The 26,005-nt window shown below is 51.2% G+C and overlaps 4 protein-coding genes across 4 annotated transcripts; 2 read left to right on the top strand and 2 right to left on the bottom strand.

The window, feature by feature from the left end:
* Window positions 1-162: 162 nt before the first annotated feature.
* ctu2 (cytosolic thiouridylase subunit 2 homolog (S. pombe)) lies at window positions 163-6,253 on the top strand. Its single transcript, XM_076016709.1, has 16 exons — window positions 163-455; window positions 671-745; window positions 1,186-1,264; window positions 1,397-1,456; window positions 1,654-1,714; window positions 1,805-1,914; window positions 2,197-2,447; window positions 2,959-3,094; window positions 3,292-3,423; window positions 3,584-3,675; window positions 3,759-3,856; window positions 4,345-4,434; window positions 4,903-5,026; window positions 5,403-5,469; window positions 5,641-5,699; window positions 6,072-6,253. The coding sequence occupies exons 1-16, from the start codon at window positions 400-402 to the stop codon at window positions 6,127-6,129; spliced, it is 1,548 nt and encodes a 515-aa protein (XP_075872824.1). The 5' UTR covers window positions 163-399; the 3' UTR covers window positions 6,130-6,253.
* Window positions 6,254-6,472: 219 nt separating this feature from the next.
* On the bottom strand, window positions 6,473-10,726 carry LOC142882145 (high-affinity choline transporter 1-like). The gene is made up of 8 exons (XM_076016707.1): window positions 10,503-10,726; window positions 9,213-9,329; window positions 8,869-9,024; window positions 8,618-8,766; window positions 8,360-8,503; window positions 7,981-8,134; window positions 7,436-7,653; window positions 6,473-7,069 (listed from the first exon to the last, which is right to left on the bottom strand). Exons 1-8 carry the CDS (start codon window positions 10,684-10,686, stop codon window positions 6,509-6,511), a joined length of 1,683 nt encoding a protein of 560 aa, XP_075872822.1. The 5' UTR covers window positions 10,687-10,726; the 3' UTR covers window positions 6,473-6,508.
* An 848-nt stretch (window positions 10,727-11,574) lies between these two features.
* Window positions 11,575-17,126, bottom strand: LOC142882143 (high affinity choline transporter 1-like). The gene is made up of 8 exons (XM_076016700.1): window positions 16,600-17,126; window positions 14,825-14,941; window positions 14,577-14,732; window positions 14,209-14,357; window positions 13,964-14,107; window positions 13,608-13,764; window positions 13,216-13,433; window positions 11,575-12,459 (listed from the first exon to the last, which is right to left on the bottom strand). The coding sequence occupies exons 1-8, from the start codon at window positions 16,937-16,939 to the stop codon at window positions 11,929-11,931; spliced, it is 1,812 nt and encodes a 603-aa protein (XP_075872815.1). The 5' UTR covers window positions 16,940-17,126; the 3' UTR covers window positions 11,575-11,928.
* Window positions 17,127-19,299: 2,173 nt separating this feature from the next.
* On the top strand, window positions 19,300-25,123 carry fam98a (family with sequence similarity 98 member A). Its single transcript, XM_076016693.1, has 8 exons — window positions 19,300-19,448; window positions 20,325-20,473; window positions 20,602-20,736; window positions 22,100-22,281; window positions 22,366-22,446; window positions 22,530-22,646; window positions 22,816-22,983; window positions 23,860-25,123. The coding sequence occupies exons 1-8, from the start codon at window positions 19,411-19,413 to the stop codon at window positions 24,517-24,519; spliced, it is 1,530 nt and encodes a 509-aa protein (XP_075872808.1). The 5' UTR covers window positions 19,300-19,410; the 3' UTR covers window positions 24,520-25,123.
* Window positions 25,124-26,005: the final 882 nt, after the last annotated feature.

Genomic DNA, 26,005 nt, shown 5'->3' with positions numbered 1-26,005 from the left:
CCTCTGAAATAAAGCAACATTAAATGATAAGTCACTGTAATTTCCATTTAAAGCTACGACACTGGCACTCGCGTTCCAATGTTCTGTTATTAGCATGATTTCCTCTCGTCCACCCTCACCTCCTCTTCCGTGGCAGTAGGTGGCGCTGTGCGCTGAGCTCCTCCTTTAAACCGAACACGCGTCAGGACAGAAGAAGTGGGAGACATTTCAAGCAGGACTTGAGAAACAGTTCAGTAGGAACGTCTGACAGTGAGACCGGGGACAACTTTCCCCGTCCCACCTCTATCTTCCCAGTCCGACCTGCCCCCAACACTTGTTCCGTGTATATTTATCATCTTGAGTGAAATAGTGAGAGCGGAGGGCGCAGTGTTAGCTAGCCTGTTAGCTCCTAGCTTCACGATGTGTCAGGTTGACGAGCATTACCAAGAGCCGCTGGAGGAGTCCACTGTGCCCAGGTGAGCTGGGCGATGTCTTTGGAAAGTTAGCATTTAGAGAGAGTGAAAATTATTATTATTATTGTTTTAAAACCACCTTTCCGTTTCTATTTATTTCGAGGTTCTACAAGTTAATATATATATGTACTTTAGCAAACAGCAGCTAAAGTCTTGCTGCGCAGTGCTGGCAGTTTATGGATGCTACTCACAATATTTCTTCTTCATTTTTGTGTCAGTGTTTCTAAGAAATGTGTCAAATGCAAAGAGGCGACAGCAGCCGTGGTCATTAGAGCAGGAGACACATACTGCAGGTAAGACTGACACTGCTGACTGACTGTACCCGCCAGTCAGGCACTCAGTCAGTTGTTGTGTTGTTGTGTTGTTGTGTTGTGCTCATGCAGACTGAGAATGCATCATTGTAGCTTTGTCCTGTGGAGTTGTGAGATGCTGCCAAGGTGCACACAGGCTTAAACTGTTTCAAACACACGATGCGGGCATTGACATGCTGACCATCATCAATATAATAATGTGTTGCTGCGTCAATGTTGTAAAACACTGCCCGCCTTTTGAGTTATACTGCAATGCTTTTCACTAAGTGTTTCCTGTTCACTAACTTCACTAGTATTTAAACTGCTAAATAGCACCCCCTCCTGGTGTCTTTAGTCACCCAGCAATCAGTGTATCAGTGAAAACAGTGACCGTTTTATGATGTTTTTGGATGGTTGCGTTACGTGCCAGCATCTCTTCACAGGCGCTGCTTTAAGGAATACTTTATTCATAAGTTCCGAGCCATGTTGGGCAAAAACAGAATCATCTTCCCAGGAGAGAAGGTAAACTCACTTTTTGTTGACACGGTCTCACTCTCACTCAGAAGTGATTGTTCAGCTTCTGTATCAACTGTGGTAGGTGTACTCTTCCGACCCTTCTTTCTTTCCTTGTGTGTTTCTCCTCTGATGTTGCAGGTCCTGCTGGCAGTGTCTGGAGGCCCCTCCTCCTGCTCCATGCTCAGCCAAGTCCAAGAGGTGCCGTTCCCACCCCAACGTGTTTTTTATGTAGTCGACAGAAAACCTCTGTTGAACGATACAATAACCTCCTCTTGGTGAAAGGCCATGAATAATACATAAATATCCATGATGTGTCTGTAGTCTGAGGTGTTTGTTTTAAACCATAGACATTCTGAATCTGTTTGTTCTTTTCTGTTTCTGTTGATGCATTTCAGGGTCTGAGTGAGGCCGCGCACAAGAAGTTGAGGTTCTCGCCGGGCATCGTCTTCATCGACGGTACGTCGCCGGTCAAGCAAAGCGTTGCAAAGAATGTCTTTTAGTTCAACTCCCAAAAGCGTTGAGAATGTTGTGTGTTGTCTTTCCCAGAGGGTGGCGCTGTAGGTCAGTGTGCGGAGGACAGGCGGGCGAAGGTGGCTGAGCTTCAGACGGTGTTCAGAAGGACTGGTTTCCCCTTCCACATCCTGCCGCTGGAGCAGGTCAGTGTTGGTACTGCAGCAGCAAGGCCCTGTCTTCAGCTTGGAAGTCAACACCTTTCCCCAGTCACTTCCTCCTTTATCACTTCCCTGTCCTGGAACGACCGCTCTTGCACCTGACACTTTAGGGACTCTCCCAGAGTGACGCTTCGTTGGCTGCCTTTGATTTTCTTTTGTCAGATGAGGGGGGGGGGAAAACGACTGAGGTTTTATTATTTCCCGAGATCCTTAACAAACAAACCACCGTCATGTGTACAAGCTAATATGTCCCACTGTCTCCTTCAGGTTCTGGACCTTTCCAGCGCAGCTATGACGACGGTGCCACCGCCTCCAGAACGACCTGCCGGTGCCTACAAGGCAGCGGTGGATGACTTCATCCAGAATGCCGGCAGCAGCGGCTCGGCGCTCGACGCCGTGGAGGCGGAGGAAACCTCGGCGCCTGCAGCAGTGGGGGAAGGGGAAACTCAGGCCCTGCAGCAGCTGATGGCCTCTGCAAAGACCCAGACCGCCAGAGAGGATCTGCTCAGCACACTCAGGTTGGAGCGCAGGAGGACACGGCGTGGTGTCACTGTCAGTTTGTTTCTGCTTCTCAAGATCCTTTGAAAGTATCAGCAGTGCCTCGCTTCCCAGTTCTGTTGAGTGTTTAACTGGCCACTGCTGGCCATTGTGAGGGATGCTGCCCTGATGTAAAAATGACATCACATCGGCACCACTTGGCACAAGAGTTAGAAATGAATAAAATAAATGTAACCATTTATACACTAGCAGTCCAACGTTTAGGCACACCTGTAGATTCTCGCTGAAGGTGTCAAAGCTGTGAATGAACACTCATGGCTTTACAAAAACAGTGTGAAATAACTCAAACAAGCTTTATATTTTAGCGTCACAACCTTCATATGAAACATATTTAGATTTCTTTGCTCCATAATTCCATATTCCTCGCTCATTTTTTTTGATGTCTTGAGTTTGGATCTAGAATGGAGGAAGACGTAAAGACGAAAACTGAAACATTGCATTTTAACGCCAGTGTGTGTTTTCTGTCCCAAGGCAGCACCTGCTGGTGCAGGTAGCTCGCACTAAAGGCTACACTAAAGTGATGCTGGGTGACAACTGCACCCGCATCGCTGTGAAGCTGCTCACCAGCATCTCACTGGGCAGAGGAGCTCATCTGGCTCAGGACACGGTGCGTTGGTGGCTGCACACCAGGAGCTCACTCCCCTCAAGTCTCCCCAAGTCTCATCTGTGTGTGTGTGTGTGTGTGTGTGTGTGTGTGTGTGTGTGTGTGTGTGTGTGTGTGTGTGTGTGTGTGTGTGTGTGTGTGTGTGTGTGTGTGTGTGTGTGTGTGTGTGTGTGTGTGTGTGTGTGTGTGTGGGGACACAGGCTTTCTCAGACTCCAGGTTTGGTGACGTGGTGTTGGTGAGGCCAATGAGGGACTACTCGGCCAAAGAGGTCGCCTACTACAACCACATGTTCAAGGTCCCCTCGGTCTTCATGGCAGGCCTGGACACCAAGGTGCAGTGCAGTAGAGCATTCATCAGCAGATCACCAGGCAGCAACTTGTAAAGCCGTGTGTGTGTGTGTGTGTGTGTGTGTGTGTGTGTGTGTGTGTGTGTGTGTGTGTGTGTGTGTGTGTGTGTGTGTGTGTGTGTGTGTGTGTGTGTGTGTGTTCCAGAGCACAGAGAAGGCCAGTATCCAGCGTCTGACTGAAAGCTTCGTCACTAAACTGCAGGCAGACTTCCCCTCCACCGTCAGCACCATCTACAGGTCAGGGCAAGACGCAGTTATTGTGGTGGTAACTGCGGAATTCAGGCCATTTGGTCATGAGTGCGCATGCTGCTTTCCTGCAGGACCAGTGAGAAGCTGCAGGTGGCGTGCAAGAGCTCCTCTGGCGCTGACCGCTCAGGCACCTGTCTGTTCTGCAGGTGTCCACTGGACACAGCCGTTGGTGAGCAACAGTATCCTCCTTTCCTTCTCTTAAAGGTCCAGCGTGTGTCATATATACATGTGGTATATTTTGTATTGGTGAATTCTTAACACGCTGTCTGTAAATACATAAATAAAAGTGAATCATCGCAGTACAATACAAGTATTTTGGTTTTCCTATCCTTAGAACAGCCGTCATTTATACATAAGAAACTGCATGGAGGAGTTGTGGCCCTGCTCCCAGTTAAGTAGTTAGTTAGTACCGTAGTTTGCACTGCCAGATATCTAAGGAAGCCTGGTGTGGACAATCCAGCTGCCTGGGAGCAGAGCGTTTGGGTCTATACGCTGAACGCTGACCTCCTCAAATAAGGCAACCAGGAAGAAGGTGGATGAGCTATCCTGGTTGGTGCTCGCAGGCCACCGTAGTTCACCGGCAAGTTAGGGAGGGGGAGGGTACGGAGTGTCCCAGAGGACAAGCCTGATGTTCCTCTGCTCTTGTCTGCTCTCCAGGAGAAGCTTCAGCCTTCAAGGCCACGCTGGTGTCACAGCAGCTGTCCCAGGCCAACTGCTCAGGAGCTCAGGAGGCTCTGCAGTCCAGCGCTGTGAGACAGAACCCCGGCCCAGGTCAACTCCCTCTAACTCCCTCTCCCTCTCCCTCTCTCGCTTCGCACGTCGCTGTGCCGTCGTCTCCACCGCTGCATCGACTCATCCGGCTGTGCTGAAGGCTCCGGGGACTCCAAACCCGACGCTGAACGCAGTTTTCTTTTCTGAATTCAGTTTCAGCTCTTTGTCAAAGTGGCCCTCAGCCTGTAGGTTCTGTGCAGGAACCGTTTGAGCTCCCTTCAAGTCACGGTTGCGTCCGTCCCCTGCCCGTGTACCAAACTGCAGCAGAGTTCTAGCACCAAGCACCGATCAAATCCTGCCAAATGTCAAAGATCCATCACTGCTGCCAAGCTCTGACAGTGAACCTTTTCTCACGCTTGTGTTCAGATGTAGGGTGGCTGCTGATTGGCTTTGGCATTGTAGAGGCGTAAACTAAAGACACCTGCAAGCTTTCTCTCAGTTTACCAGCGAGGTGTCCCTCCACAGGTCCACCAGCACCGGCCTCCTCCACCCAGCAGTGCTGCTCTCCGGACGGTGCAGAGGGCTGTGGAGGAGCAGCAGGTACAGCAGGCTGCTGCTCTTCTGCCAAGTGAGTGTGCTCGCCACAATCCAGTGTGATTCCCAACGAGCCTGCTGGCTCTGACCTGATCGGAGGGCAACGCTTTGCTGTTAGCAGTGAGCGTTAGCCTATATTGTACCCATCCCTCATGCAGTATTGCTCCTACAGGGATCCACACTGACCAGGAAGCAATGTGGAAATACACTGACTCACAGGTGTCAGTCTATTGCCCTGTGTGGCTGTGGGCTCATGCTTTTGTAAATGTTGCGATATGAATGAAAAGCAACTTTGTCTCCTCGATGAATTAACGCAACATTAGAAATCCTCCTCCTCCTCCTCCTCCTCCTCCTCATCATCATGATGTTTCGGACGTGCCTAAAGGTTGCATGGTGCTGCTGTTTTGCAGGGCAGCAGAGAAGATGGATCTCAGGCCGCTGTTGTGTTACAGCTGCCAGCTGACTGTCAAGGACATGGTAACCTTGCATCACCTCTGTCTTCATCCAGTCAAAACCCTAGGAAAATAGGAATGCATCTGTACACATTTTTTTTCTTTGTTTGTTTGTTTGCAACATTGAATTGTCGGGTTTATTGTGATGTTTTTTCAAATGAAGGCTTATTTATCTGTTTTATGATTTTCTTCCTAGTCATCACTCGAGCAGCTCCCACCTTACATCCTGTCAGAGGCCCAAAGGAGCATCAGGAGGTGAGAGGAGGACATAGTAGTAGTAGATTACATTATTGTGGCTTTTATCCAACAATAATAACAGAATTAAGGAAGTTTGAGTGTCACTAGGTTTCCTCAAGGAGCGCCAGTAGCGCCAACCTGAGGGCATCAGTCCACAATGCAGTGAAACGGTTAAAATGTCCAGTGATGCTTCTTGCTTTCTTCACCACCTGTCATTGTAATGGGCAGCGTGACGCTGGTGCTGTGTGCCGTGTTCAACAGGCGCTTCCTTCTGAATTGGTTCTGTTCAATTGTTGTCATGTGACGGGAAGTAAGAGACAGGTGGGCCCACTGATGAGGCACCAGCACAGGTGAAGGGCTGCTGCGTGGACTTAATCTTTCTTTCTTCAGGTCCAAGATGAGAGAGGAGCTCACGGACTTCCTGCTGGATGATGGTGATGAAGATTAGAGAAGAGCACGGAGAAGAATGCTTGATGGCATCAAACACATCTCAGTGTTCCACTGTGTTGGATTGGACGTCTCGGAATCAAACCTCTTTTTATGTCAGTTTAGGCTTTTTCTCAATGAATATTATTAAACATGAGTTTTCACTGTCTGCTCATGCTGCGTGCGTCATGTGACTCTTTGCTGCTCTCTTCTGAATTTATATTGTGTTGAGTCCAACACATTGGGTCCACATCCAACATGAATGACAAGAGAGTCTCCTTCAATCCAGATAAAGACCTTTATTTTGAAATATCCAACATGTACGTATACATGTTTGAGTTGAATAATAAAATGTTAATTCAATATTTTCTTTAAAAAATGACAATGTTTATACGTGGCGGCTAACAGCCCGTGCTAATCATGGGCCGCGAGGCCTCCTGCTCCTGCAGCGAGCGCTCTGCGACTGGTTTCTGAGGACAGGGGGCGCTGTTGGCCACGGTAGCCAGCGACACCGAGGACGGACGGCCCTTCACCTGGAACACATCCCACCCCTCAGGAAGAAGACCCTTGCTGAAGAGCACGGAGGCCAAGTAGGAGAAGAGCAGGATGGCGGCAAAAGAGCAGAGCAGGGATATGAGCCTGACTGGGGCGTACTGCACCAACACCCCATTCTCCATGGTGCATCCTGGGAAATGCATGATGGGCGCCAAGCCCAGTATGGGGTCTCCACTCAGCAGCCGGACCACCGCTCCCGTCACCAAGCCCACGACGGCACCGTAGCCGTTGGAGATGTCGCAGTACAGGACGCACACCAGTTGTGGGAAAACCAACACGCAGGCGATTTCATTGGCCAGGAACCAGAAGAGGATGATGCTGCTCTTCAGGTTGGCCAGAGATGTTCCAATCAGACCTGCTGCCACCACTGAAGCTCTGATGGCCCACTGGTTCTCTCTGTCTGACGCCTGAGCACACACACACACACACACACACACACAGGGAAGGAAGCAGGCCAACAGCAAACCAGCGTCCACTTGGAGGAATACGTCTGCAAAAGTTGTATTTGCAGTTTATGTATGTGTATGTATTTTGTATTTCTTGATAATGCAATGCATTATTTTAAAATGATTATTTAGTTTTTCAATATGCCTCCTTAACTCAAAGCCTAAATATGTCTGTAGTTATATATATGATGTAAAAAAAATAAACTATATAGAGATTATTCTGAAGCTATAATTTGAAGTATATGAACTGACCACAGGATAATTCTTTTAATTCCAGTCTCCTAGCACTCACAAATCTATGCAATCGATCCAACCTGCTCCTCTCACCTGAGGCCTGAGGATGTTCTTGTAGATGTTGCAGCTGAAGACGGAGGCAGCAGAGAGCATGGCAGAGTCTGCAGACGACATGACGGCAGCGGCCACGCAGCCGATGCCCACGATGGAGATGAAGGCCGGGGTGAGGTGCTGCAGGGCGATGGGCAGGACCAGAGCCGCCTGCCCGCGCTCATAAGGAGACGGAGAACCGTAGGAGGTCCGGTTCCAGTCTGAGGCACCAACACAACAGCAGGGGAGACCAGAAGGAATTTGGAAGTTGTAATCTGCCTGGGTTGCACTTTTGCAAAGTGTGCTGTGTCCATGAAGTTCATCGTGTTTGTTTGTTTGTTTTGTCGCTCCATTACAACTTTCCAATGTGTTTCTATCCTTCGACAGCCTCACTTATTGCCAGACTCAAATGTTGATCTTTGTGAATTTTCCCCCCAGAGGGGATGCACAATGTACAATTAACAAATTGAACGTGTTCTGTTTTAAGGTCTGTTTTTAGATATTGACCGTGTCCCTGCGACACTCCCACCTCGAAGAGTCACTCTCACCTGTGGAGGCAGCGGCTGCCCCGAGCAGAACTGGAGGAATCCCAAAGAGAAGGTAGAGGAGAGCAGCAGCAAAGCAGGTGAGCTGAGCCGTGGCTGAGGACGTGGCGGCCAGCGTCCTCTGGTGGAAGCCCTGGAATGACACGCTGCCCAGGGCCTGGGCCAGGGACACAGAGAAACCACTAGAAAACCACTGGCCCACTCAGCTCCTTCAGCTTTTAAAAAGTCTGTTTGGACCGCAGAAGAGAATTCTAACCATCATTTACTCCAAAGGTCTTTTTACAGTATGACATTGTTACATGTTCAAATCAAACATCCGCTGGTGGAAAGGTGTGTTGATAGAAGATGGATGGATGGATGACAGAGGATGTCGTGCCCTTACAAAGAGTAAGAAGTGATCAATCATCTGGCCGGTCTTCTTCAGCTCTGGGGAACCAATCCAGGGAGCGTGCAGGGAGTTGTTGGTCAGTGTCAGGCTGATGTCCACAGTGTGAGGACTCATCAGGACAAAGGGAACACACAACCACTGTACACACACACACACACGCACACACACAAAGACACAAGTCATAGCTACATTTACGTGTGTGTGTGTGTGTGTTTTTGTGACGTGCAACAGTGTGGGATAAACTTCTCTCACCAAGCCAACGAATATGAGTGCCAGTTGTATGATGTCCGTGTAGGCCACTGAGTAGAGGCCTCCCAGCAGGGTGTAGATGATGGCCACGGCAGCAGAGATCCAGATGCACACAGTGAAGGACAGATCCAGAACCACACTCATGGTTCCCCCTATCACACACACACACCTCTGGTCAGTGAGATTTTACCACCCGGATGTGAAGGAGGATCAGCTGGCGTGGATGCAGCCAGCAGGCGCAGGTGAAAACCCACCTAAACCAGTTAAGGTTGCGGGCAACCAGAACATGTCCAGGCAAATGGAAATGCAGCTCAGGCCGGCGGCCAGAACCTTCCCATACTTGACATGGAAGGGATCCAGCATGGTGACGCAGTGCATTTTTCTCATTGGCTTGGCAAACAGCAGGCCACCTGAGAGAGGAAGCACAATGACAATCCATCAACTGTGCATGGCTCCTCTGAACTCTGCTGCAGTCAAGAGAACCTTCCATCCTGGATCCACTGACCGTCTGGCTGCTCTTCCTCAAAGAATTGCCTATCTTCAAGCCAGTGCCAGCAGCATCATTCAGTGGGCAGAGAGTGAAATGTCAGAGTCTTACCAATGATGAAGGAAGAGCTGTATGCTGACAGCATGAGGACGGTCCTGGTCAGTCCCAGGGAGGGCGTGTAGACCATCTCCACTGTGCCCACGATGAACGCTCCCCCGACCCAGGTCGCTGCACGCACGCACGCACACACACACACACACACACACAGTCAAGTCAGTCAACAACCAGCTAATCACACTTGTATCTGTATAGAATTGAAAATGGCAATATCTTAAAAATGTAATAATTTATGATATTCTGTTACACATGTCTGGAAAGGTTTAGGTGAACTGAAGTGTTGAATATTGATTTTTATCTGTACCCGATCTTAAGTCACTGTTGATAATTATTGTGAGAAATGAATGTGATCATTGTCTTCACATAGATGAGTATCATTAATATTAATGTGTAACTAAAGGGTCCTTGGTTTGACTCAGTAGCCCTCTGAGCTCTCAGCTTGAAGAGGCTGGTGAGTCCTGGTCCAGTGTGGTCTGGTCAGTGTGGTGTGGTCCAGTGTGGTCTGGTCCAGTGTGGTGTGGTCCAGTGTGGTGTGGTCCAGTGTGAACTGGTCAGTGTGAACTGGTCCAATGTGGTCTGGTCCAGTGTGGTCCAGTGTGAACTGGTCAGTGTGATCTGGTCAGTGTGGTCTGGTCCAGTGTGGTCTGGTCCAGTGTGGTCCAGTGTGATCTGGTCAGTGTGGTGTGGTCCAGTGTGGTGTGGTCTAGTGTGGTCTGGTCAGTGTGGTGTGGTCCAGTGTGGTGTGGTCCAGTGTGGTCTGGTCCAGTGTGATCTGGTCCAGTGTGGTCCAGTGTGATCTGGTCCAGTGTGGTGTGGTCCAGTGTGGTCTGGTCCAGTGTGATCTGGTCCAGTGTGATCTGGTCCAGTGTGGTGTGGTCCAGTGTGGTCTGGTCCAGTGTGGTCCAGTGTGATCTGGTCCAGTGTGGTGTGGTCCAGTGTGAACTGGTCAGTGTGAACTGGTCCAATGTGGTCTGGTCCAGTGTGGTCCAGTGTGAACTGGTCAGTGTGGTCTGGTCAGTGTGGTGTGGTCCAGTGTGGTCCAGTGTGATCTGGTCCAGTGTGATCTGGTCCAGTGTGGTGTGGTCCAGTGTGGTCCAGTCCAGTGTGAACTGGTCCAGTGTGATCTGGTCCAGTGTGAACTGGTCAGTGTGGTCTGGTCCAGTGTGGTCTGGTCCAGTGTGGTCCAGTGTGAACTGGTCAGTGTGATCTGGTCCAGTGTGGTCCAGTCCAGTGTGGTCCGGTCCAGTGTGGTCCGGTCCAGTGTGGTCCTCCTGCCTTCCTCACCTGTCATGGTGAAAATGCCCACCAGCCAGTTGATGCCTCTGTTTCCCAGCAGGGCCATGTCCATCCCAGTGGCTGCGCATTCTCTCTGCTTCCACTTGGACTTGAAGGAGGCCCAGATGCCGGTGCCAAGGACCAGCAGGTAGAAGAAGACCATCACAATCAGACCTACGACATTGACAGCCATGCCTGTCCAGTTGTCCTCTCCACACTGACGACTGTGGTGGTGATCGGTGCTTCACTGCTGGGAGCAGAAACACTTCCAGCCCAGAGAACAAATAGACTCTCCTGATCAAACAGCTGGCTGTCGCTCGCAGCCAACTTGTTTTCCTGAAGAAAAAGTAAAGTTCATTTCAAATATGAGAGTATTTCACTTTGCAATTCTTACACATATTCTATATTCAAACAAAACCAAAGAGAAACCAAAGGATTCTTTGTATTCTTGCTGACTGGTGAGTTTCTCTAGTTTCCAAGATATTTCTGAAGCCCCAGACTGAACCACGAACAGCAGCGTTAAGCAACCGTGGCAGGGCATCACACTCCTCACACATTTTCAGGTCCTGGTCCAGGTGTGGGCAAGCTACGGCCCGGGGACCACATGCGGCCCGTTAAGCTTTTTAATCTGGCCAAAAAGAACTTGGAATTACCAAGTCGGACCTGAACTAAACAGATGTAGAGTAACTAACTACACTGTCACTGAGAAAACAAGTTTTTTTTGTTTTTTGTTTTTTTCTTGGGGGGGGGGGTTATTTGAAGGTCAAACATGACTTTTGCCCCTGGGTGTTTAAAATGAGTTCTCGTGTTCATCTGTGGTGCTGCTCAGTCTGTCCTGAGGACTAAATAAATAATTTTCATTCTTTCTTTTAAACCACGCCCACTCTGTGTTGTTATTATAAGGAGAAGTCAATAATTGCACACAAACACAAAGCAGGGAATGTGGACACTTTGTTCAGTGTTCAATTTGAATTGTTGATACGCAGAAAATAACAAAACACTGTCAACGTCAAACAAGGGCAGATATTCAGCTCTGTTTCTGTAGGTTGTCAGTTAAGAAGTAACAGAATCAGAATCAGTTCACAATAGCTTTATTTGTCGTTGTACCATGTACAACGAAATTTAAAAAACAAAAAAAAAAATGCAAAAAGAATATATTTTTGAGTGTATAAAAATATGTATCCTAAAAATATACATGTATGTTTTGGAACCGATATGCATACGCACGTAAACATTTCATAACGTGGTCATGTTACACACTACTGCTGAAGCAACAGCAACGTTTCTTCGGAACGGCTTGAGAAGTGAGCATTTCCATCGTACACCAAGTAGTTTAATGTGTGTGTGTGTGTGTGTGTGTGTGTGTGTGTGTGTGTGTGTGTGTGTGTGTGTGTGTGTGTGCCAACGCACGTACAACCCAAAATCAACGCTGTGCTCATTGGCCTTGCGAGTCATTTCTCTTCAGCGTCCGTCTCTCGGCGTGCTCCGCGGCGCCCCCTGCTGGTGCCAGCGGTGACGCGGCGTGCCGACCTCTCACCCTGAACACGTCCATCTTCTCCGGAAGCAGGCCTCTGTGGAAGAGCGCAGCCGCCAGGTAGGAGCAGAGCACGGTGGCCGCCAGCACGGTCAGCATGGAGATGGTCTTGACTGGCACACACTGGACGTTGGCCCCATCGCTCCCGATGCATGCTGGGTAGTGTAGGACCGGCGGCAGGCCAAGGGAGGGGTCCCCGTTCAGCAGCTTGAGCGTCAGCCCCGTCAGCAAGCCCACCACCACCCCGTATCCGTTGGACTTGTTGACAAAGAGGACGCAGAGCAGCTGGGGGAAGACGACGATGTAGGCGACCTCAGCACCGAGGAAGAGGAAGACCAGAAGGCTCTTCTTCAGGCTGGTGAGCGACGTGCCGATCAGGCCCACCGCCACGATGGAGCCGCGGATCACCCACTCATTCTCCTTCTCCGATGCCTGCAGGGGGGAAGAACGTGGACGTTGACACCTTCTGAAGCCTCCACCTGCTGCTCTCAACGATGCCTCTGGTCTTCCTACTGTCATATCTACAACCTCCAGCTGCCTATTGCTTGACCCTGCTAAACCCAACCTCCAGCCTAGTGCTTGACCCTGCTAAACCCAACCTACAGCCTATTGCTTGACCCTGCTAAACCCAACCTACAGCCTATTGCTTGACCCTGCTAAACCCAACCTACAGCCTATTGCTTGACCCTGCTAAACCCAACCTACAGCCTAGTGCTTGACCCTGCCTCTGCACAACACACTGCCCTCCGCACGTCTTGCTCTTGTTTGTTGTTTCCCTGTTGGGAATCGCCAAAGTTCATCTATGCTCTTCTGTATTATTCTAACGATGTCATTCATGCGGACACTCGCAGAGGTAGCCAACAGTTATATAATATGTGTCACATAAAAGAGGCAACATCAGAATTTGACGTCCATGTCATTCCTAAGAAATGAGAATCTTTCCCACTTCCCCATAGTTGATGTCAGACTTCCTTTTCCTTTTGAATCCAATGCTCTTCCCGACCCAAAGCAAACATTTCTCCAGGCTTTGGGGCCGACAGATGTTTGAGGCCGCGTGTTTGGTGTGACCTTGCAGTGGTTCAGTCCCAGGACCAAAGTCTTCAGCCAAACACCTCACAGACAGGAACGCTCGCTCTCTCTGACCAGCTACAGTCTTTTTGTTGCAAACTCAAAGATGTATTTCCTTACTTGTGGCCTCAAGATGCTCTTGTATATGTTGACACTGAAGACGGATGAAGCAGAGAGCAAAGCAGAGTCAGCGGATGACATGACGGCTGCTGCCACACACCCAGTGCCAATGATGGAGATGAAGGTTGGAGTGAGGTGCTGCAGGGCGATGGGCAGGACTAAAGCTGCTTCCCCTCGGTCAAATGGAGAGGGGGAGCCGTAGGTGGTGAGGTTCCAGTCTGGCACACAGACATAAAGACACAGGGATACCAGGACGGGACAAAGATCTGTTCTGCAGTCTTTGCTGTCATTTGGAAACCGTAACTAAGAGTGAATAAGTGCATCTTTAGGTTCATTGGTTCATGTCTAAAATCATCTGGCGTGGTACTTTCCATCCACCCTGAGCTCTTTACCTGTGGAGGATGCAGCCGCCCCCAGCAGTATCGGAGGAAGTCCAAACACAAGTGGTAAGATACCTGCAGCAGCGTAGCAGGTGATCTTTGCTTTGGCTGAGGAGGAGGCAGCCAAGGTCCTCTGGTGGAAGCACTGGTATGACAGCCCTCCCAGTGCCTGGGAAGGAAACACATCTGTAAGTTCATCCACCTTCCAGGTTTCCAAGACATGCACTGTCTGCACTTTCACAAGTGTCTTCTTTTCCTTGGTGAAAACGATCGAATCATGGCTATTGCAGTATTTATGTCACGCATACTTGTTTTAAAATGATCTATGCATAGTAGATACAGGACATACAGTATTGACGATGACTTACAATGACTAAAAAGTCATCAATCATCACCCAGATCCTTGTCAGGTCACGACTCCCGAGCCATGGAGCGTGTGACGTGTTGTTCGTCAACGTCAGTCTAATGTCTCGGGTGTGTGTATTCATCAGAACAAAGGGAACACACATCCACTGCAGGGACAAATAACACATTCACAACTTTTCAAGTATCGGGCGAAGCGTTTCATTACTATTTATGGAAGCGAGGGACCGTGAAGAGGGAAAAGACTCACCAAGCTCAGGAATATGAGGACGAGTTGAATGACGTCTGTGTAGACCACAGAGTAGAGGCCTCCCAGCAGGGTGTAGAACACCGCCACCGCTGCAGAGATCCAGATGCACACAGCGTAGGGCAGGTCCAGAACCACACTCATGATGGCACCTGCAAACGCAGCCAAGTCTCTGACCATATTACCAGTGCATGTTAGTTGCAATACGTACCAATATACTAATTCTCAAATATAATGTTTGAGTTTCATTCCACAAAGGCGTCCATGTAAGAACAGAGTGAGTATTAAGTGTGCATGTGGGAGCAGTTCTCACAAGGGACATTTCACATCGTCATGACTCAGGTATTATCATTGTATGATGTGAACTGTACCTAAACCAGTCAGTGTCGTGGGCACCCAGATCACGTCCAGCAAAAGGGAAATCACGCTCATGGCCGTCGTTATGGCCTTCCCGTACTTGGCATGGAAGGGGTCCAGCATGGTCATGCACCGTCTGTCTCTCATGGGGTCAACAAAGACCAAGCCGCCTACACTCCGAGAGGAGGAAACACCACAAGCTGAGCTCCATCGTTCAAATACTTTGGATTTTAGACAGATGCTGTCAGAGGCTCAGTCTTACCCACAATGAAAGACGTGCTGTAGGCCAGCAGCACCAGGGCGGCTCCAGTGAGTCCGGTGGAGGGTGTGTACACCATTTCTACTGTCCCCACAATAAAGCCTCCGCCAACCCACGTAGCTGCAGTACAAATGACAACACAACAGTCCATTACGTTGACACGTCAGTAGTTATGTACCGTCACTGATTGACTTTTTGGGGTTGACATGACAACAGTGTTCCATTCCACCAATCAAGTATCAAGTATCACCAAGTACTTTTACTGAAGTACTTAGTCAGTATCTTACTTTACTTGCTTCTGGATGGAGAAATATGGAGGAAGATTCATTGTCTTTGGAAGCACCACTGGAGGTGCAGTGGAACTCCTGCTAACCTCCTTCACCTTCACTTCAAGGCTCCCACTATTCAACATCCAGCTCTTTGGTGTTTCTCTCCAGTACAGCCAGGGAACCTCGGGAGGAGGCTGGCAGAGGAGCCTTGATGATGATGACCCCTGAGACCGAGGAGGTGCAGTTGATGCATCCAGATCTGTTGGCAGCCAGTGGCCCTCTGGTAGGCTCCGGTGCAACTAGGAGACTGAGGCACCCAATCCAGTCCAGGCCAGTTGGTCCAAGGCAGTGAAACGATATTTTAGTATCTCTGATAGTCCATGGTAATATACAGTATATATATATATAGAGTTCACATGCTCAGTTTCACTCAATCTGAGTGGGGGTGGAGGGTCGGGGGGGGGGGGGGGTGGACGGCCTCTGAGCTGCATGGAGAGTGGATGTGGCCCGGCGGTGGGGGTTTCCTGGGGGAAACCAGGAGCCAGGAGGGAGAGTTCCTGGAAAACTGACCATGGATAATGGATCACGCTGCTGCAGTTGGCAAGGAAACTAGTGGAAGAGGAAGAGCAGAGAACCACACAGGGTGGCAGGGAGGCAGCAGGACACAGGTGACACAGGTGAAGTGCAGGAAGTCAACCAGCGGAGACGAGACCGTCTCCTTCTATTGGACCAGCTTCCTTTTAGCTGACAACGTCAATGTCCCACATGTATTATATCATATCATATCATATCATACTGTATGATATTGTATTATTCAGCCTTTTCAATAAACTTAGTGTGATCACGCACTTTGAAGTCAAATATTACAATGACAACATGAAGGAACATCTTTGCTGGTCATAAATCTTTATTTTTCCACGCCGTTCTCTCCACTGCTGTACCTCGTTGTGTCTCGGCCGACATCAACTTGTCTACCGTCTATTCTGGGTCAGCTGCTACTGATGCAATCCTACAAAAACTTCTTCCGTCCTCTATATCTTTTTTCAATGAGCCCTTTCTCTCTCTTCTTTGGCAGGAGTGTCTGCGGCCCCAAATAACCTCTTTGTTTCTGTCAAACAACATTTACTGAGCCACCAGAGTATATTGCATTTTTCTATGTTCATATTCTTACCTTAAAGACTGTCTGGTTACTTTTTAAAAACTGCGACACTGCTTCAAATAACATTCTGTGTGTCATGTTGCAACAATGTTGTGACACGCAGTGTGTTCTTCATGGCCCGTGCAGTCGTCTCAGTTCTTTAACCCTTCACTGTGCATGAGCTCAGTTATTATCATTTATTCCAGTTGACTGAGGATGTAAGATAAATATATGTATATATAATATTTTCATGAGAATGCATTATGTATTCAATATATTCTGCTTAGAACATGCAGGCAGACGGAAGAAAAGAAGATTTACAAACTTACAAGTTGAAATATCTCATAGTGGAAGGCGTGGGAGCTCCTCACCTGTCATGGTGAAAATGCCCACCACCCAGCTGATCCCTCGGTTCCCCAGCAGCGCCATCTCCATTGCGCCCGCTGAACTTTTCCTCTGTTTCCTTTTGGACTTGAAGGAAGCCCACACTCCGGTCAGCAGCACCAGCAGGTAGAAAAACGCCATGACAATCACTCCCGGGATGTTGACAGCCATGATGAAGTGGTTGAGTGGATGAGGGGAGCGAGGGACTGAGCGAGCGCTGGGGGGGAAAAACAGGGTTAGGGTTAGAGCTGAAGAATGAACATACTCCACCTTAAAGATACGCAGACGCCCACTGCTGTCAGGATTTCTTGGCCACGATCCAGACATTTAGAAACCGACTCGTGGTTGTTTGGTCCACATGGACCTTGGCAGGACTCGCTGCTGCATCGGAAACTGAAGTCGCGTGCTGCATTCTGCGCTGAGTTTAACTCACAACACCAAGAGATAAGAGAGGGGATGAGAGTTAATGTTCAATGTAAACTGCTCATCTTATGGCAAAGCACAAGGAGCGTGTTGCTCTTATAAAAAGGCCTGTCAGCATGCGTCGCCGGGTGCTGCGGAAAGCTTGACAGAGGCCCCACAGTAGGCAGAAACAACAGGAGAATTTAGGATTAAGATTGAAAGTTTTTTAAATGAGAACCGACGTGATTGTTTTCAATGCATCCAGTTTGGGGTGCGCACTGAGAGAGCTTGCGTGGGAGCAATGAAACTCCATTTTGTTGTGTTGATCAACAGAAGTAGAAAACACAACAGCGGCGACGAGGATCGTTGAGGGGACGACGTGCGACGTTCACCTCCAAGCCTGGCAGCAGAAACCCGCTGGGACGGAGGGAACTGGACCACTCCGTGGTGGCCGCTCACAGTGGAAACGCCCCCCCCCCAAAACTGTTTGAGGCAGATTCCACTGGAGGAGGAGAAATTCGTGTCAGTGCTTGTCAGGTCCATCGGAGGAGAACTCTAGCTTTGTGAGGAATGTAAGTGCCCCAGGAAAAAAACTCAGCAGAGTTGGAGTGCAAAGCTTTGGTGGAAATCACGAGAAGACCCTCTCAACAGCCAAACCCACCGGTGACTGCAGAACAAGTGCGACCAGCGTGCAGGGGAGTCCACCTCGGCGTCTGCAGCAGAGTCACTGAGACTGTCTGAAGACGGGGACGTCGGACACAGTCTGAACCATGCTTTGAGGGACCGTCTGGTGGGCAGACGACCGCATGGAGGTTCGGAGGGAGTTGCTAACAGAGGGAAAAGCTGGAGGCTTCTGATCTCACAGTTTGAATGGAATCAGCTGTGAGGGAGGCTGTCGGGCCGCAGTCCGGAGTGAAACCACTGCTGAGCTTTGCACTGTAGCCAAACAGAAAGGAAAGAAGTCCGAATGAGCCTTGTTACTGATGTGGAGGAGAGTCACAAACACCAGCCCAGATTCTCACATGTCCTTCTCGCAAATTCAAAGTTCGTACAACGGAGAGATGAGGTCTTAGAGAGACGCTGAAGGAAATGCGCGTTCATGTGCCGGACAAATCAGACTGAAAGAGTCCCGCTGGAGTTGCCAGTTTCTGGAGATCTACAAAGTCTGTGGTGAGAAACCTGATGAAAAAAAAAGCCGTGTTGCTGCATCCACAGAGTTTTTGGACAACAAGGCGAGCGCTGTGTCCATGTCTCCAGTCAACAGTCAGTGGCAGTTGGCCCAGGGCCACATTCCTGCCACTCCTGCAGCGTGGCGGTGGCTCGCAAACCACTTGTTTACCGACCGGTGTCACGCTGGGACACGCCGGTCCAAGAGCCAAGAGGTCCCTGAGCTCTTTTAGCTGACACATCACCAGCATGCTCAGCCTGCAGAGGGGGTGGAGGGGGGGGGGTCCATACCACGTGCAGCGACAACAAAGATCCATCAATCGGGAATCAAATCAAAGCCATTTGCAGATGACACTGCGATGTGAAACGCAGTAGAACGAGCGGAGCGTTCTCGTCTTTCTCTGCATTTCTTTCACTCTCGCTTTCTTGGCACACGCAAGTTGTTTGCCTCTGCACTTTATCACACACATGAAAATTCCGTAATAGAGGGAGGAATGCATCGGTGGCCCGAAGCCCTCAGGCGTGGTGGAAAGATATCTAATAGCCTAGTATGGCCTAACCGACCCTTGCTTCACAGTAGTTTTCCATTACATAATCACATCAAACGTACAGCTCACTGTCATACGCGCGATGAATTCCGAATGTTGGACTGCACGACGGTTACTCATTTGTTTGTCTGACCAAACTTTGCATTCAGTCTGCAGTCCTGAAGGCCAATAGAAATGTGTGCGCGTGTGTTGGCCTGTGCAGTCACGTCATTTTGTTTAGGGAAGTTTACATTTTAGGCCGGCATTTGGAAAGCTCGCATGGATGCTTTGTATAAGAATAGAGGTGAGAGTGAGCTGAGAGAAACCTGTGTAGGCGTGGGATTATTTCACATCCAGGTCTATTTGTTTTGTGCTTTTAATGACAATGCCTGTATATTAAATGTGTATGAAATGCGTTCCCTGGCGTCACAGTAGAAAGTGCAGCAGGGCGGATGAGGCCAGCGGATGAGAGTTTACAGCGGCGCACTGTGTCTGCGAGCCGGAGGCGTCGCGGGCCTGTTGTCTTGCAGTTGCACGCCAAGGCCGCTAGGGGGCGACGAGGAGCGGACCGGCCGGCGAGCGAGTCGCCTGGGTGCCGCAGAAGAAGTCTCTGATGCAAAACGTGTATCAGCTGAGCTGGCTGATGCGAGCAAAGCCACCTTGTCAGTGTGGAATTCAGGCTTGTAGCGTCGCGTTGTTGGAATGGAGAACGACATCCTGGTGTCCCTGGAAGACCTGGGGTGAGTTCAGCGCTGGGCGGAGCTTCTGTGGGCAGAGGGGATGGCCGGCTCGTGTCACAATGACTCGGTGTGTCCTGGTTTAGCCGGTGCTCTTTGATATAGCTTCACATAGCAGTGTGCAGCTACAGCTGACGATAATAGCATATCATAAAGTGCTCATATATTAATAATCTGCTGCTGCTGCTGAGGATGAGGAGGATGAAGAGGAGGAGGAGGAGGATGATGATGATATCAGTTCATTTCGCTGCGTCATAGTTGTTGACGTGGGTGAGGATATGCTTTGCCCTGTGTGTGTGTGTGTGTGTGTGTGTGTGTGTGTGTGTGTGTGTGTGTGTGTGTGTGTGTGTGTGTGTGCGTGTGTGTGTAAAGGGCGTATAAAGAACGTGGCAGCAAACGCCCTTTCATAGTTTCATGCAATTAAAGATTCATAAAAGTTGACGGAAATGAATCGTCATTGATTTTGAATCAATGAGTGAATCGGTTGAACTGAAGAACCACAGTACAGCAGGAAGGGGTCTCGAAAATAAGAGCACTGGCATCTTGCAACTGGTGTTGTGGTTGGACACATTTATACCACATGAAGCTTCTATTTTTTTTCCCCCCCCAAGTAAAGTTTTATTGTGAAGGGTCGCAGCGCTGCCTTTGTCTCCTTGACTGGACTGGTGGCTTCATCCACCCGCTGACGTCACACTGCTGAAGCAACAGGCAAATTAAATTTCAAATTAAAGTCATTATTGGGTGGGAACGGATGTCGCAGGGCTTCCCGTGGGAACACCGGAGCCTGAGTTTGGCAGTGGAAGTGTTGGGAGTGCGGACGGACGACCCCTCCGTCTTTCCGCAGAGGTCTCAGTGAGCTCTGTCGCGTCACCGCTGCAGGTACCAAGGCCACGTGTTGGAGGATGGAGCCCTGGAATCTGCTGTGAAGGACGGTGCCGCTTCGCCCGAGTTCACCAAGCTGTGTGCCTGGATCGTCTCGGAGCTCCGCCTCTACTGCAAGCTGGAGGAGAACGTCCACGCCACCAACTGTAAGCAGCGCGTTCCACGTCCGCCAGCGTCCGCAGAGCAGCGTGGAGCCGCTCGGCGCCGGCTCGGTCCGAGGTTCTGCTCGTTGGCCTGAAGAGTGACTCGCTGTCTGTTCTCCTCCTGCCGCCAGGTCCCAGTGAGGCGGAGAGCTTCCAGCTGGAGATGAGTGGCCTCCTGTCGGAGCTGGCCTGCCCCTACGCTGTGCTGACCAGTGGAGACCTCAGCCACAGGTTCCTCAACAGAACCGACTGCCTGCTGCTCCTCAGTACGACACCAGCGGCCTCCACCAGTCCCACACCTGAGTTTAGACCTGAAGTCACTCACTGCCAGTGGTCCACTGTGCTGCTCTGTTACAACTCTCCCCCCTGCCCCCCCTCTGTCTCCCCTCTGTCCTCCCCCTCTCCCTCCCCCTCTGTCTCCCCTCTGTCTCCCCTCTGCCTCCCCCTCTGCCTCCCCCTCTGTCTCCCCTCGGCCTCCCCCTCTCCCTCCCCTCTGTCTCCCCTCTGTCCTCCCCTCTGCCTTCCTCTCTGTCTCCCCTCTGCCTCCCCTCTGTCCTCCCCTCTGTCTCCCCTCTGTCTCCCCTCTGCCTTCCTCTCTGTCTCCCCTCTGCCTTCCTCTCTGTCTCCCCCTCTGCCTCCCCCTCTGTCCTCCCCTCTGCCTCCCCTCGGCCTCCCCTCTGCCTTCCCCTCTGTCCTCCCTCTCTGCCTCCCCCTCTGTCCTCCCCTCTGTCTCCCCCTCTGTCTCCCCCTCTGTCTCCCCTCTGTCTCCCCTCTGCCTCCCCCTCTGTCTCCCCCTCGGCCTCCCCTCGGCCTCCCCTCTGACTTCCCCTCCCTCTGCCTCCCCTCTGCCTCCCCCTCTGCCTTCCCTTCTGCCTCCCCCTCTGCCTCCCCTCTGTCTCCCCCTCTGTCTCCCCCTCTGCCTCCCCCTCTGCCTCCCCTCTGTCTCCCCTCGGCCTCCCCTCTGTCCTCCCCTCTGTCTCCCCTCTGTCTCCCCTCTGTCTCCCCCTCTGTCCTCCCCTCTGTCCTCCCCTCTGCCTCCTCTCTGTCTCCCCTCTGCCTCCCCTCTGCCTCCCCCTCTGTCCTCCCCTCTGCCTCCTCTCTGTCTCCCCTCTTTCTCCCCTCTGCCTCCCCCTCTGTCTCCCCTCTGCCTCCCCTCGTGCCTCCCCTCGGCCTTCCCCTCTGTCTCCCCCTCTGTCTCCCCCTCTGTCTCCCCCCTGTCTCCCCCCTGTCTCCCCTCTGCCTCCCCTCTGCCTCCCCCTCTGTCCTCCCCTCTGTCCTCCCCTCTGCCTCCCCTCTGTCTCCCCTCTGCCTCCCCTCTGTCTCCCCTCTGTCTCCCCCTCTGTCTCCCCCTCTGCCTTCCTCTCTGTCTCCCCCCTGTCTCCCCTCTGTCTCCCCTCTGCCTCCCCTCTGTCTCCCCTCTGTCTCCCCCTCTGTCTCCCCCTCTGCCTCCCCTCTGCCTTCCTCTCTGTCTCCCCCCTGTCTCCCCTCTGTCTCCCCCTCGGCCTCCCCCTCTGTCTCCCCTCTGTCTCCCTCTCTGTCTCCCCCTCTGCCTCCCCTCTGCCCTCCCTCGGCCTCCCCCTCTGCCTCCCCCTCTGCCTCCCCTCTGCCTCCCCCTCTGTCTCCCTGCAGCCTTCCTGGTGTCTGAGCTGGAGGCGTCCAGGATGATCCTGGTCAACAAGCCAGAGAAGAAAGGCCAGGAGTCCGGCAGCCCTGTGTTCCAGGAGCTGAAGGCCATCTGCATGGTGCTGGGAATGTCCAAGCCCCCTGCCAACATCACCATGATGCAGTTCTTCAGCGGCATCGAGAAGAAAGTCAGTTGGAAGTTTGCTTTCGCCGTCGTGTCTCGCGTCGGGTGCTTCAACACAAACAAACTTCCATCTTTTCTTCTCTTCTAGTTGAAAGAAGCCGTCGGCCGCGTGCCGGCTCACCACATAGGAGAGCCTCTGATGAAGAAATCCCTGGGACCCGTGCACGTGGTAAACTGTCCCGTGGTGCCGTTCACCTCGGCTAGAGAGCGGCGAGCTGACGCAGCCCACTGACCCGTGGTCTTCCCCACCAGGAGAAGATCGAGGCTGTGAACCAGGCGCTGGTCAACGAGTACGAAGTGCGCAGGAAGATGTTACTGAAGCGTCTGGATGTGACCGTGCAGTCCTTTGGTTGGTCGGACAGAGCCAAGGTAGGCGGAGCTTTGACTCCAAAGCCGCTGCCGCAGTTTTTACACAGATGCCGCTTTCTCAAATGAAAAGTTTTCATGTTTAAATCCACTCCTATGTGAACTCGTGGCCACTACGTCCCTCACTCTTCTTCATCGACTGTGTCCCCCCCCCCCCCCCCCGCGCCGCCAGTCCCAGGCTGAGAAGTTGTCCAAGGTCTACCAGCCACTGCGCTCTGCGCTGGCCGTCCGCAGCCAGATCTCAGCGGCTCATCTTCTGGCCGCACGCCAGGATTTCTCCAAGATCCTGCGAACCAGCAGCGGCAGGATCCGAGAGAAGACGGCCTGCGCCATCAACAAGGTTGGCAGCACACTGCACACCTGTGTGCCACTCACCTGCAAGCGGGAAACTCACCCAGTTGTAGCTCACCAATACCAAGAGTTTGTGCACAGATTGACTCCTCCAGCTTCTTCATGCTCCTCACATGTCCTCAGTTTGTGGAGCAGCTTCACAGGAGGATGCTGTTGCCACCACAGCGTCCGACCACTCCCTCAGATTAGGCCTTACGCTCCTCTGCCACTTCCTTCAGAGCCCTCTGGGGGCAGTAGTCAGACCCACCACAATGCAGGAACATTGGCTGTGTCTCAATTCAGGCGCTGCATCCTTCCAAGGCTGCGTTTGAAGGCCAGTTGCGTCACAGCAGTAGTAGTAGAAGTCAGAAGGGCGCTCCAGATGCACCCTCGGAATGCGTCCTACTGTTAGCCCATTCCAAGGCTGCACCGCTACTGTCCTTCACCTTCTGTATCCCAGGATGCTTTGCGTGCTGCTGCAAAGCATCCTGGGATCCTAGGAAGTCGGCTGAAAGTAGCGCCATCTACTGGCAAAGACACCACGTATAAATTGAAGTATTGAAATTTCACATCAAGTATTCAGTTTTTCACGCAGGGTTTTTACTGATTTGAACATCCAACCAACCAATGGTTAGCTTGATGCTATGAAAACGTCACTTCCGTCCCGTGTGGTTACCGGGGAGGCGGGGTTTGGGTCGGTCCTTCTGGGCCAGGTCCTTGGGAGGACGCTTCCTTCAGACGGAGGACGCGTCCTTCCAAGGATGCAGACCCTGAGTTGAGACGCAGCCTCAGACTCATTGTTGGACTGAATGTGCTGAAAGCTTCTAATGCTCAGAACCTCAGGGTGGTTCTACTGTCTGACGCCGAGCCCTGCGTGTCTCCCCAGGTGCTGATGGGCCGAGTGCCCGACAGGGGGGGCCGTCCCTGCGAGATCGAAGCCCCGCCTCCTGAGATGCCCTCCTGGCAGAAGCGCCAAGACGCTCCGCAGGGGGGAGGGGGGGGCCGGGGGGGCGGAGACCACCACTACTCCTCCTCCCAGGGGGGCCGAGGAGCCTACGGAGACAGAGGGGGGGGCCGAGGGGGAGGAGGAGGGGGAGGGGGCCGAGGTGGGAGGGGCGGACGAGGGGGGGGTGGCGGCTACAGCCATCACCAGGACCTGGGGGGGGGCCGCCAGGGGGGAGGAGGTAGGGGGGGCTACGGAGGGGAGGGGGGCGGCTTCCAGGACGGAGGCTACCACGGAGGGGGAGGGGGAGCGGGAGGGGGAGGGGGGTCGGGGGGGTACGGGGGGGGCTACCACCACCAGGACGGAGGCTGGCAGCAGGAGAGAGGAGGTGGAGGTGGAGGAGGAGGACCCCCCCGTGGGGGAGGAGGGCGAGGCGGGAGGGGCAGGGGGGGGAGGGGTGGTCCAGGGGGTCCGGGGGGTGGCTGGGGGGGTCGGGGGGGTCAGAGCTTCAGCCAAGGAGGCCACTTTGAACAGTTCTTCCAGCACGGCGGCCAGCAGTACAACCAGGCCGGCTTCAACCAGTACAGACACTACACCAGCTAAGAGCGGGCAGCTGACCCCCCCCCCCCCGGACCCCCGGACCCCCGGACCCTCTTCCAGCCCCTCAGAGGTGGAGGTGTCACCAGGAGAAGCAGCAGCTTAGTTTCAAGGCTCCACTTCTGTCCGTGTGTGTGTGTGTGTGTGTGTGTGTGTGTGTGTGTGTGTGTGTGTGTGTGTGTGTGTGTGTGTGTGTGTGTGTGTGTGTTGCTGTGGCTCCTCGACACCATGGTCTGCACAGGGCAGATGAAGGTTAGACGGTCAAAATTAGTTTTTGAAATTTTGGTTTTCATCAGGTTTTGAAAACTGCGTTGGCTTTAAAACAGCCTCTTCACTTCAGTTCACTTCAGTTCACTTCAGTTCAGTGCAGTGCAGCCTCCTCATGTCACTGTGTTACTCAGAGAGTCAGCTTGGTTTGTGTCTACGCTTGAAAAGAGAAGAAAAATCATTTCTTGGATTTATTTTTTTCTGTGTTATTTAAAGAGGGTGTGGCCTGGTTCTGCAGACTGTGGTCCTGCACACTGTGGTTCTGCCCATGTTGAACTTTGACTGCATGAGTGAATGAGCAATAAAAACCTAATATGACCTGAACATCGGTGTGACTGGAAGCTTCATTTTTGGACCATGATGCATCTGTTGCAGTGCCTGGGACTGAATGATTTGTTTAATTCTTGAATCCAGCCTTCACACAGGGTTGCCAACCTTTAGCCTTTAGCCCCACACTGCTGCAGAACACTGACTGTTCCAATAGATCAAACCCAGGAGGGAGATGCCTGACTAGTACAGCACTGGACCAGGCATTGAGGAGCTCAGTTTGCCTTATAAATAAAATACACACTTTTATTTTCTTACTTCATTTGTAAGCACATCTGTTGTGTTTTGTTCCAGAGCGACGCCGTGGTGCAGTGGTTCGTCTGCTGGCTTCTCGTGGTTCTGTCCAGGTTCTCCAGGTTCTGCCTGTCGGTGTCTCTCCAGCTTCCTCCCACAGTGGGAGCCAGAGAGGCCAGCAGAGCTCTGAGTGCAGGAAGAACTGGCTGTGGGTGGATGGATGGATGGATGTGGCTTCATTTATGAGCTCTGAGCTCAGACTCTGTACTTCATCCATCATTTAGAAAGTATGAAGAGAAAGTATAACAAATAGATGTGCTTACAACTCAAGTAAAAAAACTGCAACTGTGTTTGACTCAGTAGTGTGTATTACTGTAGAATCAAATACAGTATCTGTATATTAGTATATATATATACATACATATATATATATATATACACAATGTATATATATATACATATATATGTATGTATACATATATATACATAACTTGTATATATATATATTTATGTGTGTGTGTATATATATATATATATATACACATATATACATATATATGTATATATACATATATACACGTATATATATACATATATATATACATATATACATATATATATACATATATATATACATATACATATATATATACATATATATACA

The sequence above is a fragment of the Nelusetta ayraudi genome, unplaced genomic scaffold, assembly GCF_046127955.1.
Source record: "Nelusetta ayraudi isolate G7.1 ecotype Tasmania unplaced genomic scaffold, CSIRO-AGI_Nayr_v1 ptg000235l, whole genome shotgun sequence".
Taxonomy (NCBI): domain Eukaryota; kingdom Metazoa; phylum Chordata; class Actinopteri; order Tetraodontiformes; family Monacanthidae; genus Nelusetta; species Nelusetta ayraudi.
Note: the sequence above shows the minus strand (reverse complement) of the source record. Positions and strands in the feature narration are given on the sequence as shown.

Excerpts from the sequence above, each read along its gene's own strand:
- ctu2 (XM_076016709.1), top strand. The coding sequence starts at position 400 with ATGTGTCAGGTTGACGAGCATTACCAAGAGCCGCTGGAGGAGTCCACT. Across the intron at positions 3,095-3,291 it reads CTCATCTGGCTCAGGACACG|GCTTTCTCAGACTCCAGGTT; the intron begins GTGCGTTGGTGG and ends GTGGGGACACAG. Across the intron at positions 3,857-4,344 it reads TCCACTGGACACAGCCGTTG|GAGAAGCTTCAGCCTTCAAG; the intron begins GTGAGCAACAGT and ends TCTGCTCTCCAG.
- LOC142882145 (XM_076016707.1), bottom strand. The coding sequence starts at position 10,686 with ATGGCTGTCAATGTCGTAGGTCTGATTGTGATGGTCTTCTTCTACCTG. Across the intron at positions 8,504-8,617 it reads CACTCATATTCGTTGGCTTG|TGGTTGTGTGTTCCCTTTGT; the intron begins GTGAGAGAAGTT and ends GTGTGTGTACAG. Across the intron at positions 7,070-7,435 it reads AGAACATCCTCAGGCCTCAG|GCGTCAGACAGAGAGAACCA; the intron begins GTGAGAGGAGCA and ends GTGTGTGCTCAG.
- LOC142882143 (XM_076016700.1), bottom strand. The coding sequence starts at position 16,939 with ATGTCTGGATCGTGGCCAAGAAATCCTGACAGCAGTGGGCGTCTGCGT. Across the intron at positions 14,358-14,576 it reads CACGACACTGACTGGTTTAG|GTGCCATCATGAGTGTGGTT; the intron begins GTACAGTTCACA and ends CTGCGTTTGCAG. Across the intron at positions 12,460-13,215 it reads AGAGCATCTTGAGGCCACAA|GCATCGGAGAAGGAGAATGA; the intron begins GTAAGGAAATAC and ends TCCCCCCTGCAG.
- fam98a (XM_076016693.1), top strand. The coding sequence starts at position 19,411 with ATGGAGAACGACATCCTGGTGTCCCTGGAAGACCTGGG. Across the intron at positions 20,737-22,099 it reads CGACTGCCTGCTGCTCCTCA|CCTTCCTGGTGTCTGAGCTG; the intron begins GTACGACACCAG and ends GTCTCCCTGCAG. Across the intron at positions 22,282-22,365 it reads TCAGCGGCATCGAGAAGAAA|TTGAAAGAAGCCGTCGGCCG; the intron begins GTCAGTTGGAAG and ends CTTCTCTTCTAG.